General features: G+C 40.4%; 1 protein-coding gene across 1 annotated transcript in view; it reads left to right on the forward strand.

The window, feature by feature from the left end:
- VAT1L (vesicle amine transport 1 like) overlaps positions 1-6,312 on the forward strand; it is a 40,016-nt gene extending 33,704 nt beyond the window's left edge. The window contains exons 8-9 of the mRNA XM_063438435.1: positions 222-305; positions 5,574-6,312. Coding sequence (XP_063294505.1) covers positions 222-305; positions 5,574-5,672 — 183 coding nt within the window. The 3' untranslated portion in view covers positions 5,673-6,312. The remainder of the gene's footprint in view (positions 1-221; positions 306-5,573) is intronic.
- Positions 6,313-18,580: the final 12,268 nt, after the last annotated feature.

An 18,580-nucleotide genomic window follows, 5' to 3' on the forward strand; every position in this document is an offset into this window, starting at 1 on the left:
CCATAATAAGGGCTTGTAGCCCTTCAAAAAAGACATTTTCCTTCTTGCCAACTCGGCAACATTTTAACATTTTATCATCTCTGTATCTGTAATGTTGCCACGTTTTGTGGACAGAGAATAAACTTCACTAAATCCATGTAAGCTAGTGTTTTTGTGATATGCAGACAAATGATGTGCTACATATACTTATAAGCTAATAATGCTCTCTCCCCATGCTCAAGGTTAAAGAAGCAATGCAGCGAATTCACGACAGAGGTAACATTGGAAAGCTCATTCTGGATGTGGAGAAGACTCCAACCCCACTGGTTAGTTATACAAAAATACTGTTACCCAAATTAGTCTATCCAACCACTTCTTTACTGTTACTTATTAAAGTATTTCAGTTGTCACACTGTGGCAGAACCAGAGCATGCTAATTGTGTGCTAGAAAATAGCCTTAGTAAGTGGTCATGCCCATTGTTGGCTAATTGTTCGGCCTCGATTGGACAAAGGGTGTTACTCAGGCTTTTATGATCTTGGACATCACATTCAGCCTAATTAGACAGTGGCCACTGCATTCACTGGACTGGTTGCTTAGTGGCAATATTCTTCATTAGACTGATTAGAGAGTGATAATGCCCTTCACTGGGCCGTTGCCATGTGGCCATATCCTCCACCAGGCTGGTTTCCCAGTAGCCATAATGCTCATCAGACAGCTAGCCAAAAGGCCATAGCCTTCACTAGAATGGCTGCCAAGTGGCCAAACCTTTCGTCAGGCACTGATTGACAGCCCATAAAAAAATCCTTGTATTCACAGGCTATGCCGTGTCTGTGCGGACAGTTTGTCTATGTAATATTATTTATAAAACCCACACATGGTTAGTGTTTGCAAACAAATTTCCTATTTTGCAAATAAACCTCCTGTTACAGTGTTTACTGAACATCCAGCCTTGTACAAACTGGAACACTGACCATTAAAGAGTCTCTGTTGTTTTACCGTGCACCACTATGTTCTCCACTGGGCTCCAAATACATGGATTTTTTTTCTTTGGCAAATGAAGCACCCGGGAGTAGTTTTCCAAAAGATTACCCAATGCAATGTGGATAAAATATGCTTTTGTTTACAGACTCTGAGACATCAGTGTCATTTATATTCATCATTAGAGCAATTAGTTTAACTTCTAAAAGTAAATGTTGCCAGTTTTTAATATCAGAGATGTTTACAGTAACATATCAGATATTGTTGCTCAGTGACATCATGGTCAAAGCTTGCTTAAATATGTCATGATTTATTAATCACTATATCTGGGTGCCTGAACTGTTTTTGACCTGTAATCCTGGTATGAGTAAGGTGTAGGACAGCTGTCTTCTGCCAGTAGAAGTAACTTGTCACCAGTGAGCATTTGTGTAGGTCAAGATGGCGAACAGACTACAGCAAAATCAGAATTTTAGTGCATACACGGTCCAGCCACAACATTAAAACCATCTGCCTAATATAGTGTAGGTCCCCTTCTTGCTTCCAAAACAGCTCTAATGTATTGAGGCATGGTATCTGTGGTATCTGACACCAAGATATCAGTAGTAGTAGTAGATTCCTTAAGTCCTGCAAGTTGCGACGTCGGGCCTTCATGGATCCGATTTGTTGTTCCAGCACATCTGACAGACAGGGCCAGATAAAGCACTAATTGGGCCTGATGCTAGAAATTATAATGGACCTAATTACAGAATCTTATCAAAAGAAAATACTAAAACCATCATGCCTCCCAAGTGTCATATCTATTGAAGGTGATGTTGGAGGGAAACACACAGGATCCATTTATAAAAAATATACATACCCAATGCTAATCTCTCAACCAAATCCATACCCATCAACATTGGCATTCTGTGAAATGGGACGTCAGTGAGCAGGGTAAAAGGCGGCGGACCAGTGACATGTATCATGGGTCTGCCCCACCAATTGGAAAGTGAGCCTGGTGTGAATGCATGCCAGTCTGCCTTCCAATTATGCAGGCCAGCCAACCAAGGACAGATGCAAGCACCTGATGTTTAATTCAACAATTTGAGCTACTCTTCTGTATGATCAGACCAGATGGGCTAGCCTTCACTCCCCATGTGCATCAGTGAGCCTTGGGCACCCATTACCCCGATGATGGTTCATTGCACAATTTCTGGTACAAATCACTGCATACTTGGATCAGCCCACAAGCCTTGCTGTTTTGGAGATGCTCTCAATCATCTAGCCATCACTATTTGGACATTGTCAGAGTCTTTTTGTTTGCCATTTTTCTGTTTCCAACACATGAAAGTCAAGAGCTGAGTGCTCACTTGCTGCCTAATATTTCCCACCCCTTGACAGGTGCCATTGTAACTAAAACCACTGACAGGTGAAGTGAATAACACGGATTATTTAATTTTGTACCTTAACAGTGCATATGGTCAGAAACAATACCATCTAAGCTGGAAACACATAGTTTTGCGCCGCTGTCCGAATTGTATTTATAAGTTCTAATACTGACAGGAAAAGAAAAACAAATTTAAAGTGTAACCCACCTTGTAACTTTTTTTAGATACATAAATGAGAAAAGAAAAGTAAAACAAGGATTAGTTAGATTAAAAACAAAATAAGGAAGGTATGTAGAAGAGGATAAAGGTCTAGCTGACTGCCTCAATGAATATTTTTGTTCGGTATTTACAGATGGAAATGAAGGAGAGGGACCTCAGTTAAGAAAAAGGATAAATTAGTCATTTATTACACCTGAGTTTACAGAGGAAGAGGTTCTATTTCAACTGTCAAAATTAAAGACAAATAAGTCAATGGGACCTGATGGAATACACCCAAAGCTATTAAAAGAGCTTAGTGGTGTACTAGTAAAACCATTAACAGATTTATTTAACCAATCATTGATAACAGGAGTAGTCCCAGAAGATTGGAAGTTGGCGAATGTTGTGCCCATTCACAAGAAAGGTAATAGGGAGGAGTCGGGCAACTGTAGGCCAGTAAGCCTTACTTCAGTAGTGGGGAAAGTGATGGAAACCATGTTAAAGGATAGGATTGTTGAACATCTAAAAACACATGGCTTTCAAGATCAGATACAACATGGGTTTACTTCAGGGAGATCATGCCAAACTAATCTTATTGATTTTTTTGATTGGGTAACTAAAATTATAGATCAGGATGGTGCAGTAGACATTGCTTACCTAGATTTCAGTAAGGCTGTTGACACTGTTGCAGATAGAAGGCTTATCAATAAACTGCAATATTTAAGTTTGGATTCCAATATTGTTGAATGGGCGAGGCAGTGGCTGAGTGACAGGCAACAGAGGGTTGTAGTCAATGGAGTATATTCGAAGCTTGGGCTTGTCACCAGTGGGGTACCTCAGGGATCTGAACTTGGACCCATTCTCTTTAATATTTTTATTAGTGATATTGCAGAAGGTCTTGATGGTAAGGTATGTCTTTTTGCTGATGATACTAAGATATGTAACAGGGTTGATGTTCCAGGAGGGATAAGCTAAATGGCTAATGATTTAGGTAAACTAGAAAAATGGTCAGAGTTGTGGCAACTGACATTTAATGTGGATAAGTGCAAGATAATGCATCTTGGACGTAAAAACCCAAGGGCAGAGTACAGAATATTTGATAGAGTCCTAACCTCAACATCTGAGGAAAGGGATTAAGGGGTGATTATTTCTGATGACTTAAAGGTAGGCAGACAATGTAATAGAGCAGCAGGAAATGCTAGCAGAATGCTTGGTTGTATAGGGAGAGGTATTAGCAGTAGAAAGAGGGAAGTGCTCATGCCATTGTACGGAACACTGGTGAGACCTCACTTGGAGTACTGTACGCAGTACTGGAGACCGTATCTTCAGAAGGATATTGATACCTTAGAGAGAGTTCAGAGAAGGGCTACTAAACTGTTTCATGGATTGCAGGATAAAACTTACCAGGAAAGGTTAAAGGATCTTAACATGTATAGCTTGGAGGAAGGACGAGACAGGGGGATATGATAGAAACATTTAAATACATAAAGGGAATCAACACAGTAAAGGAGGAGACTATATTTAAAAGAAGAAAAACGACCACAACAAGAGGACATAGTCTTAAATTAGAGGGACAAAGGTTTAAAAATAATATCAGGAAGTATTACTTTACTGAGAGGGTAGTGGATGCATGGATAGCCTTCCAGCTGAAGTGGTAGATGTTAACACAGTAAAGGAGTTTAAGCATGCGTGGCATAGGCATAAGGCTATCCTAACTATAAGATAAGGCCAGGGACTAATGAAAGTATTTAGAAAATTGGGCACACTAGATGGGCCGACTGGTTCTAATCTGCCGTCACATTCTATGTTTCGATGTTTCTATGTTGTCCATACTTTTGGATGTCCAGGGTTCTGGATTTCTCGTTCCATAATCAGGTAACAAATTAAGCAAAAAAGTGTTGATCCGTGCTCATGTAGCATCCAACAACCGCTGAAGAAGCTTCGATAGTAGACCCGATATGCATCTAGCTTTCCTCTCGTTTTGTAGTCCCCCTCTTCATGTCACAACTCCTTCTTTGCTCTTTATGTCACATTTGTCTCCACTGATGTGGTCGAATCTATGTCATGTATGATTTTTCTTTTGACTAAAGAATCACCTTTCATATAACTTCCCCGTGAAGTGTTGTTGGAGGCTACTCGAGTACACTTCAAGTCTTTTTTGCAAAATTAGCCGGAATTTGATAAGCAGGAAGAGAAACAAGAGTGAAGTCTGACCAAACAGCTTAAATCCTGGACAGAGGATGATACAAGTATTGGTCAATTACAAAGTTATTCACCAAAGTGAGAATTGTAGGTGAATTCAAAGTGAAGTTTAGATTTAAGGTCAATATAGCTAAACTGAAAAAATTATCTGAATTACCTATGCGTTCATTTTGGCTACTTTGGTATAAATTTGAATTCTCACTTTAGTGAATAACCCTGGTAAAGAACATGAACAGCCAAGTCCAGAGCATATACATCTATCCAGGCTTCATATAGAGAAATCAGAAACATGTCCATCACTATATGGTAGAGCGTAGTGGGCTGAAAACTAACAGAACAACTTCATCCTGGTGCCAAAAGGTGGAGTCTCAGAGACCCCTAATTTACGTGTAATAACAAGAATACCAGCTCACCACGTAGTGGTATTGCCTCATAAATACCAACAAAACATGGGCAACATTTGCCCTTTAGTTTGCAAAAAAAACAAGAGTGTAATGCACACACTAAAAAGGGGGTGGGGGATACTCCCTGCCGGGTGCTCCAGAAAGGGAGGACAAATCCCTGAAGACCTCAAATGGAAGAAAATAAAAGATCCAGTCAAGAGATTTCTTCTAAAAGGCAGTCTTCTTTTTTTTTTTTTTTGAACAAGGAAGTAGAGATCTTATCAAGTCTGATGAAGGCTAGAAGAGGAGCCGAAACGTTGTCTCCACTTCCTTGTTTCAAATAAAAAAAGACTGCCTTTTAGAAGAAAGCTCAGGTGTGCCTGGATCTTTATTTTCTTCCATTTGTTTAATCTTTCGGCATGTTTTATCATCCAGTGATGTCATATGAACATATTCAATTCTTTTTAGATGGCCAATGACAGCACAGAAACCAGTGAGGCGGGGGAAGAGGAAGAAGATCACGAGGGGGACACGGAAAACAAGGAGCGGATGCCTTTCATCCAGTGATGGCATGCACAGATGTTCAGAGGAAGGCTTACAAGACGGAAAGTTCCATTCTGTGCATCAGTGAACAATGTTGCTGTAGTACAGTGTGTGTTGTATTTGTCTGCAGTCTGCTGAGCTATAAGCCGTTGAACAATGTTGTCTACCCTGTGGCAAATAATGCCCATTTTGCAATCTTTAGTTGAGTTGGCATTTTGTGGAACTGGATTGCAATTGCTTTATCAAGCTGATCCCAGATGACCCATTATGTTTTAAATGGAGCTTTTAACTCCTTTGCAAACAGTTTGGGATGAAACATTAGCTGTTCTGATTAGTGACATTCAAGCTGTGTAGCAAGAGTTAAATGTCTGCTTTGCTATGCACTGCTCCTCTGTAGCAAAGGGTTAAAGAAAAAGACAAAAACAAACTCATGCCAAGTACATTAGCTAAAAGTTGCCAAAAAAGCAGGACTGCCACCGTAACTCAAGTGCCAACCCCCTTTTTTAGTATTACGTGCCATCTGTTGCAAGCTAAACACTTAACCTCCTATAACATGCTCAGCATTAACCCTTTAAAAGGGTTTACTTCTTTTAAAAAGCCTTAGGACATTGCTCTGCAATTTAGCAAATCGGGCTGAGAGCCCTTCACTTTTTTTTGTCTTTTTTTTTTTTTAAAGAACAAAAGACAAACAAATTTATTGATCAGTTAACAGAATCTACACTTTACAAAGAAAAGAAAAATGATAAAATAAACAAAATATTTATATACAATTTTATCTTCTGCCATTAAACATGAAGATACCTCATTTGCGTAAAACAAAAAAAATATATATAAAATTATGGAGCAGGAAATACCCAGAGCTTTAGATCTTGTTTCACAGTTGATATATAGTTTTTATTAATTCTAGTTGTTTGTAAACCCATCTTCAGTATTTGGACCACTGGTAAGATTAAAAGAGACCAGATGTTTTTATATTAAGGCTACAAACTGCAGCCAAATATTGATCGTGACTATTTGCTGTAATACTCGACAAACAGGAAATGTTCTGTCTCAATTGGGCCACTTTAGCATCTCAAGAAGACCTTTCTTCAGAGCAGTGAGATTGGCAGTATCAGATATACATCCAAATGGCCTAAAACTAAATTATTCAGAATTTCAAATTGCCTAAAAATGAGCTATTGAAAACCTCATGATGAGTTATGTATATGTTGGAGACAACAGTTAATTATTGCACTTAGACACTTGGCCCTGGCATCTAATTTATTTTAGGAGGACAAAGCTATCAAGCAAAATTAACTAGGGCAAATATTTTTATAAAAAGATATTCTGTTTGCAGCCAATATTAATACATAATTAGACACCTATCAGTATTCACTAAAATGATTGTTATGGAGAACCAACAATGGGATTAAAAATGTGAAACCAAAATAAACCACAATTGACCCATTTTCTCAACCACCCACATTTTTGATATGTGAAGACCTTATCGTAAATACATATCATTATGTACCGGCAGATGCCATCTTGTTTTCATGACAGGCTACAGAGATGAACCACTAAAAAAAATAAAAGTATTAGAAGGTGTTGTGAGGTCTACCTCATGTCTTCTGGGTCCAAGTTAATGCATCCAAAGCCTGCCATAAAAAGCTGCATGGTGTGATAGTTGATCCCAGTTGATGACAAAATCACCACTAAACCCACTTCCATGTTAATTACACCAACTTATTTTGAGCTGGTATAATATACTAGTTTTGTAAAATTCCAGTTTATGGGGAAAAACCGCATCGTTTATGACCATTTGATAAATCTGGGCAAAAGAATGAATTATTGAGTAGATCTGCCATTATTCTGCCCACTGTTCATGTCAGTCATTACAATTCCCTAAGTAATTCCTCACCCCATAATGTAAGTTAGTTTTATTTTTGGTTTTCGGCTAAGTGGATGGTATCAATTTATGTGAATCCTAACAACACTTGCTTTTTGAATAGAACTTCTGATTTCCCTGTGGTATATTTTTCTTAGCTCTAAAAATGATGCTTTATGTTACTGTCGTGAAGTATTAATGTAGTTCAAGGTTTTTTAATGTAATGAAATTCCTAAAGGACTGAAACCGCACAGGAAAAAATAAATAAAAATACACACTATCTTCTCAAATACCTTTCAATTACTGGCTGTGACATGTTTAACCCCTTAAGGACACAACTTCTGAAAGAAAAGGGAATCATGACGGAATATTTCCGTCATGTGTCCTTAAGGGGTTAATATTCACAGTCCACTTACAAAAGGAAAGATAGAGCATGTTTTAAATTATATTTACCTATATACTCCATCCACCGTTCGGTCAGCGCAGTAGCTATTTGATGATCAATAGAAGTCAAAATGGGGTATAACAATCCCATCTTTCCTAGCTGTTGTTAGTGCATTGATTAATAGACTATTCACACTATGTAACTTCATCATGGTATTGGAGATTTTCACCTGGTTATCTGTCTGGAGAGCAATTCTTTTATCTCCATCAGGGAAAGAAACAAGACAGCCCTAGGCATACAATTGGTTCAGAAAATCTGTAAAGCAATTCTACACAGGAAGTGTTGGGATAAATAAATGTGAGCAGGGTTTGATGCTACTTCAGGCATAGAAAAAATGATTATCGACTTGAAAACCAAATTAAATGGTCATCTTTCATTATTATGGAACTGGCATGGATAAATGTATATGCTCACTAACATTAGACCACTAGGGCCAGAGGACAAAGTAGCAGAATAATATGGTCCAATGAGATGTGTATCTTGCTACATCTCTGCACCCGGACTACACTAGCTATGCCGCTGTTTGCACACACAATTTACCGTGAAAATACAAATGGTTTTAGCCCTTTAGCAGTTTCACTTAAAATTGCTTCTGTCTCTAATTGCTGTATATGTTACTGTAGAGGTTGAAAGTGGACCACTGCAAAAAAACTATGCTGTCGTATTGGGGACACTGATGAAAATTAGCTTACAAATGAAGTTTCCAATGGTAGCGTAGCATGATGTTACTTCCAAACTCTCCACTCTTAATACATTTACCTTTTATGTCAAATAGCCATCATCAACAAAGCTTAAAGCACTTCACTTACCTTTAATTGCTCTTGTTTGACAAACGACACCATTGTTCACAGGACAAAAATACATGGACTCCTAAGAAAATTCCAAATGGTGCGTTTTTGAGTGTATTTGAACACTAACCCTTGTGTAGCAGAATTGTGGTTAAGTAATATGTTTATCGCAGGTTTTGACACCCAATTCCAAATGTTTTGCCTTAATTATATTGTACAATCTGAAACTGGATCCAACGTTAACTGGTGCGAGACATTGTTTGATTGTGTTTGTTGCTATAGAGCTTTTGTTACCCTGTGCCTACGAACCTGTTTACATGAAAAAGTAACATATGTAAGTAAAATTATGAGCATAAACAATAGCAGTGTTTTTTTTTTTCCCCGATTGTTGTCCATTGTCTGCCATTTTTACTGGAAAGTTTAAAAACATAACGTGGTCCAGTGGTGATTTTAAGCAAATGCTGATGGTGAATATACTGTAATACTCAAGGTTCGCTGCCTTTATCATGTCACTACATAGCTTCTAGTCTTGTAACAAGCTTTCTCAAACATACATCTCAAAATTAAGATTAATTGAGATTTATAAGAACAGAGATATATTTGGATAAATATACTTTTGCAAGATATATCGGCAAAGCCATGCTGAAGACTGGCTCCCACTGGCTATTTACTAACCCATAATTTGTCAGAGACTTACCAGGAAATTGAAAATATTAGCCCAAACTGGGAAAATTATGTTATTATGGTTATAATTATGAATAACTTATTCCCTGGTGTGTTCAGACAATTTATGGTTTAGTAGATAACCTTGCTTGACTGTCTTTCCTTAGACATTGTCCCCAAAACATGGTCATAGATTCTGTGAATGACTGGTTAAGTTGTCTGTATCACAGAATATCTGTGTTTACTAGTAGATTTCAAACATTTATGGGTGACTTAAAGCAACATCATTTAACCCCTGTCAACATGTCATGATTCCCTTTTATTTCAGAAGTTTGGTCCTTAAGGGGTTAAAGCTGTGAGAGATAATGGGTAAGAGATCTCAAGCATGTCCAGGTTAAATTGTTTCTAAAAAAAAACTCTTTTGTTTTTAATAGAATAGTGCCCTATTGGCATTACGCTTTAGGTCTCCCCACTCAAAAGAAATGCTCAAATACAGTTTTACTGACCTCAATCCAGTGCTGAGCCAAGCTCCCAGCTCTGTTTGGCTTCTCTGAGCCAGTAAGAAGGGAAAAGGAGAGAAAGAGTAGGAAGATATGGGGGAAAAAATACCGAATGGGATAGGGAGGTGGGGTGGGCTACATCCAGGAAGGATGGAGGAGATACACAAACTTCTCTCTGCAAATTACGTTTTTTTTTGCCAGTGTGCAGATGTCAGATGTAAAATATGCACAGAATTGACATTAGGCGGCCCAGCACAGAGTGCAGATTGCCCCAACACACACAGAAACGCTGCACATCCAGACTCCAACTACCATGACCACTTCTGCTTTTAAAACCTTTAAAGATGATGTCACTGCATTAGACCTGCTATCTTGGCTGTTTGACTCAGCTGATATTACCAGATGCTGTCAGGAGATACCAAAATAGTGCTGTCCAGCAGTACATAGAAGTAGCCTGCTGCCAGAGGAAATCAACTAAATCAGAATGAATTCCACCATGTATGATATGAACAATTTTTTAAATTTAAAAATCAAAACTTTTTAAACAAGTATACAAACCAAAATAAAGCAAAAAAAACTGTGAAAAGTATGTAATAAACATTTCTAAACTTACTATAAACTTGGTCAGAATGCATTGTTGGGCACTCCTCTCAGCTAGAAGAGTTTTTCCAGCTTCATTGATGAGAGAAACAGGGCATCACTGCACAGCAGCAAGAGAAAGAAACTGAACACCAGAGTCTGCTCTGCATGAACCATACTGATCAGACTCCCTCTCTTCTCCCCCTGTCAGAATGTTGAAGATATATACCAACTGCACGTGTGTAAATCTATCAGGCATGCCCAATGCACTTTTTCAGTATTCCTAGGGATTGGACACTGATTGGTTAGACTAGAGTCTCCCCTGGAGTGGGTGTGGAATGTATAAAAAAGAAAAACCAGGTAAATATGAAAGAAAATCATATATACCTGTTTTTCTTCAGCCTACACAGCGAGATAGTCAAAGTGATGTATGTCCCTGTAATTCTCACTGGCAGCAAGCAAATCTATGCACTGACGGGAATCTCCATTCACGTACCTACCAAAAGTATGTGCAATAATTTCAGGAAAACATAGCCAAGGCACAACTCTACAAAAAAAAAAAAAAATTTGCACATGCCAACTAAACGCGAATGGAGAAATAGTGTGTAGAAGTTACAGCGTAAAATGTATCTAACAGAATTTAGTGGTCACACAGAAACAACACATTCTTTTACTCCACGAAGTGAACTATATAAGTATATTTGGTGTAGATCAGTCATTTTCCCTAAAAAATATTGCTTCCTTATCTTACTGTGGACTGCCATTTTTACTACAGTCATCTTGACACTGTTTCCATGTTTGCCTTTCCCATATATTTATTCTACTTGTTTGGCTTGAGTGGAGAAGTAAAGAGGTATGGCACCTATATAAATAGTACATTTAGCTTAGCCAAACCATTTTTCACAAAAATAGAATTTTTCGGGATTCCTTGAATTTCGAAGTTTAGTTAAGCTTGACAAATGTTTGCACCAGAAGGACCAAAATAAAGCAAGAAAAACTGTGAAAAGTATGTAATAAACATTTCTAAACTTACTATAAACTTGGTCAGAATGCATTGTTGGACACGCCTCTCAGCTAGAAGAGTTTTTCCAGCTTCATTGATGAGAGAAACAGGGCATCACTGCACAGCAGCAAGAGAAAGAAACTGAACACCAGAGTCTGCTCTGCATGAACCATAAATATAGTTTATTTTACTGTGAATAAAATAAATATTCTGTAATGGCCTCCTAACCATCAATCATCTGTTCTATTTTTGCCACCGCTGGATGAATTCAGAGTCACAACCTGAAATAATCATTCTAAGCCATTGCATGTTTCAGTTGCATGATTTGGGTAAATTTCGGCTTAGTTTGGGATTTCGACCGAATACATTCAATCGGCCCAGATACAGAGGAATTGCAATTAGGACCAAAACTAATCTCAATCGAATAAATCGTACAGTTTAGACTAGAGTATAGAGCACATAGGCAGGCAGGATTAGACCCCACCCCTGAAACAAACACACAAACAAAAAACAAAACGGTGTTATGTAGTAGTCGTTACTGTGTCAGGCACCCTCTGGCTAAATCCCACTGTTTTTTGTTTTTTTCTTCAAAACCAAAGCAAACTAACCCATAGACACACAAAAGAGCCTTGAGGAACATAAACAAGGGACAGAGAGGACAATTTGTCACCATTGTTATTAATTATATTTATTTTACCACTATTAATTAGTAATGCTATTGTTAGACTGGCGCACATCTGTGATCCCAGTCCATATAATAGAAGCCAGTGCATATACATGAAAAGAACTTTTTAAACAATTAAATGTAATGTGTCATACAAATACTTTAACAATAATATATAGCCGTAATACTGTGGATAGAAGCCGTATATCTCCTGATAGTTTTTCAGAGATATGAAGAAGAGATGCTTTTGTTGCTAAGCAACAGGCTGATATCACATTCTACCTAATCTTCGAATGCAAAATGTCACTTAAATGGTTAATCCAACCACTATCTGATAGCAGAAAAAGAATAAGGGAGGAGGAAGATAATTTCTCATGGTTAATATTTTATGCTGTTAGTTCAGCCCTGTCCTCCTTGTCAACCTCAGAGATTTGCGAGATTTTCTACTATCATTTCCGAAGTCGTCCAGTGTTCCTTTATCATTTGAAAAGGTTGTCATTTTTATTCAAATCACAGAGCAGCTGAGCGGAGATGAAAAAAAACGACTGTACTGAACTGCTTAACAGAAAGGTCAAGTGGAAAAGCTTGCGTGGGTTATATAAAAAGCCTTCTGTGCTGACATACCATTTTTGCATTGCATCGTACATAGGATATTCATAGAATACAAAATAAAATAAACTAGCATTTCACATAATGTCTGGCTGGTGACATTTAAAACATAGTTTAAAGGGTTACACTAACCAAAAACCAGTGCGCTGTTTTGGTTAAAGTAACCCTGGTCATTTTGGCATCAGATGCCAATTTTGTATAAGATTATAATTAGCCACCCAGGTCTCTAGTTCTGAGATGGCAAATGACGTCCCTATGAGGCTTTTAGGGGTGGAGTTACATTTCCGGCAGCAGGGGGGGGGTTACACTCCAAATACGCAATATTTAATACTGAAATGCTGCACATACATACTTCAGGCACCAAAACCACTTCAAATCAATAAAGTGGTGACGGTGCTTGGCATAACCCGTTAAGGGTGTACATGGGAACCAGTTTGACCATCGTCAGTATAAAGAAAAAGACTTAGAATGTACTTCTTCAGATAGGCTTTCAGCATTTGCCTAAATTCTAAGACAGATCTACTATGCTTTCTGTAAAAGGCAATAAGGTCAAAATTGCAACAAAACCTGAATGGCAAAATCTTTAGGCCAAAGCAGCTTATGTGACAAAATCCTCTGACTATGCTACAGTCAGGGCCGGCGCGTCCATAAGGCGGCACAGGCGGCAGAAGGCCACAGAAGGGGGGCGCAAAAATCCAAATCTCTGGCACCTGGCCAGAGACTTGGATTTTTAAATATTTCTGACAGTACATGGACAGTGTAAAGGACAACTATAAACTACCCTAAGCCCACAGCAGCCGCCCCTCACAGCTCACACACTGCCGGTGTTTTGAAGGGCAGAGCTGCTGCTACGGAGACACACTATGGAAGCCTGGATGCTGCAGGACCTCCCTGAGGCATTGTAACAGCCCTGCAGAGGTTTCATTGGCTGCTGTCTGCAAAGCTCCGCCCCCTTGCTCTGTATCAGCCCTCCCATAACATGACGTATGTCATCAGACCGCGAGGGAGTGGGAAATAAGCTTCCAGTCTGAAGGCTGGCTCCAGCTCCTACAGATAGGAGCTGCCACAACACACATACTGCCTGTTACAGTGAGGAGCGCTATGGGGCAGAAAGGAATTAGTAGCTCTTAGCAACAGGAGCTCAGTGTGCATGAGGCGCTACAAGGTCTGATGGTGCATCACCTATGGTGTGTCTCCATGAGTGACTGTGAGTGAGTATCTGGTGTGTGAAAGTGAGTGTGTTGTATGGGCATGTGAAAGTGAGTGTGTTGTCTGGTGTATGAAAGTGATTGGGTATCAGGGTCTGTGAATGTGAGTGTGTTGTCTGTGTGTGTCAGAACATAAATGTCTGACTGTGAGTGTGCATGTCCTGCATGCATAATTGTAAGTCTGTGTCTGTGTGATTTTGTGCATCTATGAGTGTGACTGTAGGTGTATGCTGTGAGTGTGTATCACTGTAAATGTGTATGAGAATATTTCTGATTGTGATTTTAATTGACTGTAACTGAATGTGTTTGTATGTAATTGTTATGTATATCTCTGAGAATTTATGTTCCTGTGTGACTGAGGGCAGTGTGTGTATGACTGTGTGCCCCTATCTGTGAGTGAGTGTTTTGTGACTTTTACACTGTAAGTGTGTAGAGCAGAAGTAGCTGGAAAAAGCTTATAAAAGGGTGCACACAGGGAACCTGGAAGGGGTTAATTGACCTAATTGCTATGGGAAGCTAGCCATGATGTGAATTGAGGAGAAAGGGGTACATTGCAGAGAAATATGGAATTTTAGTTTAGGAGGGTATAATTGCAAAGAAATAAGGACTTCCAATTTTTGGGAGGCATGGAGTAAACTGCAGGCCTATGTGATTATTAATATTGCTTAGGGAAGGGGTTAATTTTCAGGAGACTGCCACCAGAAACTCCAGTTATTGAGCTAAGCCCAGCCATGTAGGACCTCGCTTATTGGTTAAGAGCTTCAGCTAAGCGCTGTTAGCCAATGAGAGAGTTAATGCGTGGCTGGGCGTAGGTCAGTGGCACTAACCAGAGCTTTCTTGTAGGCATTTCCAGCAGCAGGGGAAGCATGTTGCATGCCTATCAGTACCAAGGGAACCAGTGTGTGTGGGGAAGGGGGGGCGGCAAAATCAATTTTTGCCTGTGCAGCCAAAAATCCTTTCACCGGCCCTGGCTACAGTCACATCTTTGCTATCGTGGTCTCAGTTTTGATATTTGGATTGTAATATGCTATCATTTGTAGTATAGTTAATAACCCCATCAGTAATTTTTTTTGTTTTGATTCAATTTTTCCCACCCTTCACCGTGAAATCACTACCATGTGCATGCATTACTGAACATATGGACATGAACTCCTGGTGTAAAACCAACTCCATTTGGATCATTGGGGAGTCATTAACCAGACCTTAACAAGGTGGCTTATGTGAATTTTGGAAAAATTGTTGTCTGATGCCAGACAGCCAATGGTTGCACACCCCTCACCCCGTACTGCCTGTAAAGAACCCCCTGTACTTCGTATAGTATGTTCATTTGCACTCTCCTGAACTAAGGTAATGTGAATTATAGCCCTTGTGGATAATGCGTTCGATCGTACTCTCCCAAAATCCAGCAAGGTCGTGTGAAATATATTTCATCATTCGTATACCCAAACACTAGTCGAGACTTGATGAAGGGTACAACAGGAATCTTTTATTAGGGCAAGATGGCCCACTTTTATACACAGACCCCAATCAGGGGGTCTCCAGCAAAAACCTAGGTAAAACACGCCAAGATAAGAGTGTTTACTTTACTTAAACTAATTATCTCCCAGGCACTAGAGGTACAGTGAATAAAACATGCATGATTTTAATAGGAACCCCCACAAGTCCTATATCCCCAGATAGCCTGGATTTGAGCGCCCAAAGTGTACAAAAAACGCTCAGATCCCACTAATGCAGCCAGGGCCGGACTGGCTCACCGGGATACCGGGAAATTTCCCGGTGGGCCATCGGCACCTGGGGCCGGGGTGACCTGCGGCCGCAGGGAGAACTTGAAAGGCGGCCGCAGGGGAAGCTCTTCATGAGGCCGGGAGCAGGCTCTTCTGGGGGAGCAGGCTGTTCTGTCTCTGCTCCCCCTCCCTCGCGCGCTAGAAAGAGACCGGGGCCGGAATATGACGTCATATTCCGGCTCCGGTCTCATTAAGCTGCGCGCGAGGGAGGGGGAGCAGAGACAGAACAGCCTGCTTAATCGTACAGATTTAATGGTTACGCATACATTTTCTTTTGTTTTTTTATTTAAAACAATGTAGTATAAGAACGATAAACATATCATCATATGTCTGGTAAGGGAGGTGGCATGGCACTCCCTGTGTGTGTGTGTGTGTGTATGTATCATGCTGTGTGTGTGTGTCTGTCTGTCTGTGTCATGCTGTGTGTGTCTGCGTCATGCTGTGTGTATGTCTGTGTCATGCTGTGTATCTGTCTGTGTCATGCTGTGTGTGTGTGTGTGTGTCTGTATCATGCTGTGTGTCTGTCTGTGTCATGCTGTGTCTGTATCATGGTGTGTGTCTGTCATGGTGTGTGTGTGTCTGTCTGTGTCATGCTGTGTGTGTGTGTCTGTGTCATGCTGTGTGTGTGTGTCTGTGTCATGCGGTGTGTGTGTGTCTGTCTGTGTCATGCGGTGTGTCTGTGTCATGCTGTGTGTCTGTCTGTGTCATGCGGTGTCTGTATCATGGTGTGTGTCTGTCATGGTGTGTGTGTGTGTCTGTCTGTGTCATGCTGTGTGTGTGTGTCTGTGTCATGCGGTGTGTCTGTGTCATGCTGTGTGTCTGTCTGTGTCATGCAGTGTGTGTGTCTGTCTGTGTCATGCTGTGTGTGTGTCTGTCTGTGCTACGCTGTGTGTGTGTCTGTCTGTGTTACGCTGTGTGTGTGTGTGTGTCTGTATGTGTCATGCTGTGTGTCTGTCTGTGTCGGCTGTGTCACGGTGTGTCTATCATGGTGTGTGTGTCTGTCGTGGTATGTGTGTGTGTCTGTCATGGTGTGTGTGTGTGTGTCTTTGTCTGTCATGGTGTGTGTGTGTGTGTCAGTCGTGGTGTGTGTGTGTGTGTGTCAGTCGTGGTGTCTGTGTGTGTTTTTAAAAATAGTGTTACTCACCTTTTTTTTTTTTCAACGTCGTGCTGGTCTCTGCCTCTATGACTGAGATCATCAAGCTTGATGATCTCAGCCAATCCGCACTGACACAGGATGCGCCTCTAGTGACCGTCTGAGTGTCTGTCACTAGAGGTGTCACTAGGAAGCAATGTGAACACTGCCTTTTCTCTGCAAAGTCAGTGTTTACATTCAAAAGCCTGCAGGGACAGGCTATAGACACCAGAACCACTACATTAAGCTGTGTGTGTGCGCCTGCTAGTGAGCTTGCTTGCATGTGTATGTGTGTGTGTGTGTGCCTGCTAGTGAGTGAGCTTGTGTTTTTATGTCAATGAGCTTATGTATATTAGTGAAATTGTTTGTCTATGAGGCTGTGTATCAATGAGCTTGTGTGTGTCAGTGAGATTGTCTGTGTCTGCATGTGAGTATGCTTACTGTATAATTAAATGTTTTACTCTGAAAGGACCAATATATTATATTAGAAAAAGCAAAATATATATATATATATATATATATATATATATATATGGCGCAATGACTTATGGGGCTGGCATAGGTTTTTTTTTTTCAGGGCTGCTTTGTATCCCCAGTCCGGCCCTGAATGCAGCCGAATCGCCACCGGCTAAAGTTTTGACCAACCGCACACGTAGTGTCTGCCCTAAATTAGTTCCAGAAGAAAAGCGGTAGCGGTCAGTCACTTTTGGGAGCTCCAAAATGAACAAAATACTAAACGGCTGCCCTGGCGCATAGGTCAGATACCGTCCCTTTACTTTTGCAGCAGAAACACCAGGCTTAAATAATGTAGCAGGCAGGGCCTAACTAGGAACTGATGGGCTCCAATCCCGCGGCCTCTGTGACACTGTCCTCTTGTGGTTCTCCTCCTATCTCTCCCAATGCTCGTTCAGTTTCTCCTTTTGCAATGACACCTCATCCTCTCACCCTGTCTCGGTTGGAGTCCCCAAAGGATCTGCTCTTGATCCCCTTTCTTCTATTTTTAAATAGATGTCCTTCCGCTTTCTGAAACTCAATCTATCTAAAACTGAGCTTATTTTTCCCTCTCATAATGCTAATCCTACTCCTGCGCTCTCCCTGTAAGTTGATGGTGCTTGCATCAGTCCATCCTTGCAAGCTCGTTGTCTTGGTGTTATCTTTGATCCTGACCCCACCTTAAAAATATCGCCCACATCCGCCCCTTTCTCATGCAAGATGCTGCCAAGAAGCTTCTTCATGCTCTGGTAATCTCTCGCAAGGATTACTGTAATTCTCTCCTAGTTGGTCTCCTCAAAAGTCAAACTGCCCAGCTATAATCGGATGCTGCTGTCAGGCTGATCTTTCTCACCCGTCGTTTCTCCCATACCTCGCCCCTCTGTCGATCCTTACAATGGCTTCCTGTATCATATGGGTGTCAATTCAAAATACTAACAGTAACAGCCACCCAGAGTATCAAGGGGTGTATGCCATTAGGGACTTCCTTTTCCCTTGGGAGGAGCAGTGCTGCAGTGTTCTCCAGATGTCATCTCAGCCGACCAAGTATTCAAATAGGTAGTAGAGCTCTTACAGGAGCTAGTGATTAGTTGTGAAGCAGGTTCCCTACGTGTTGAGGGTTAAGCAGAACTGGTACCCCGATATTATTTGTCACGATTTTAGGGTCTTTCAAGTGTTTTTTTTCGCTTGTATGCTCAGAGCT

This window comes from Pelobates fuscus, chromosome 12 (assembly GCF_036172605.1).
Source record: "Pelobates fuscus isolate aPelFus1 chromosome 12, aPelFus1.pri, whole genome shotgun sequence".
In the NCBI taxonomy this organism is placed as follows: Eukaryota; Metazoa; Chordata; class Amphibia; order Anura; family Pelobatidae; genus Pelobates; species Pelobates fuscus.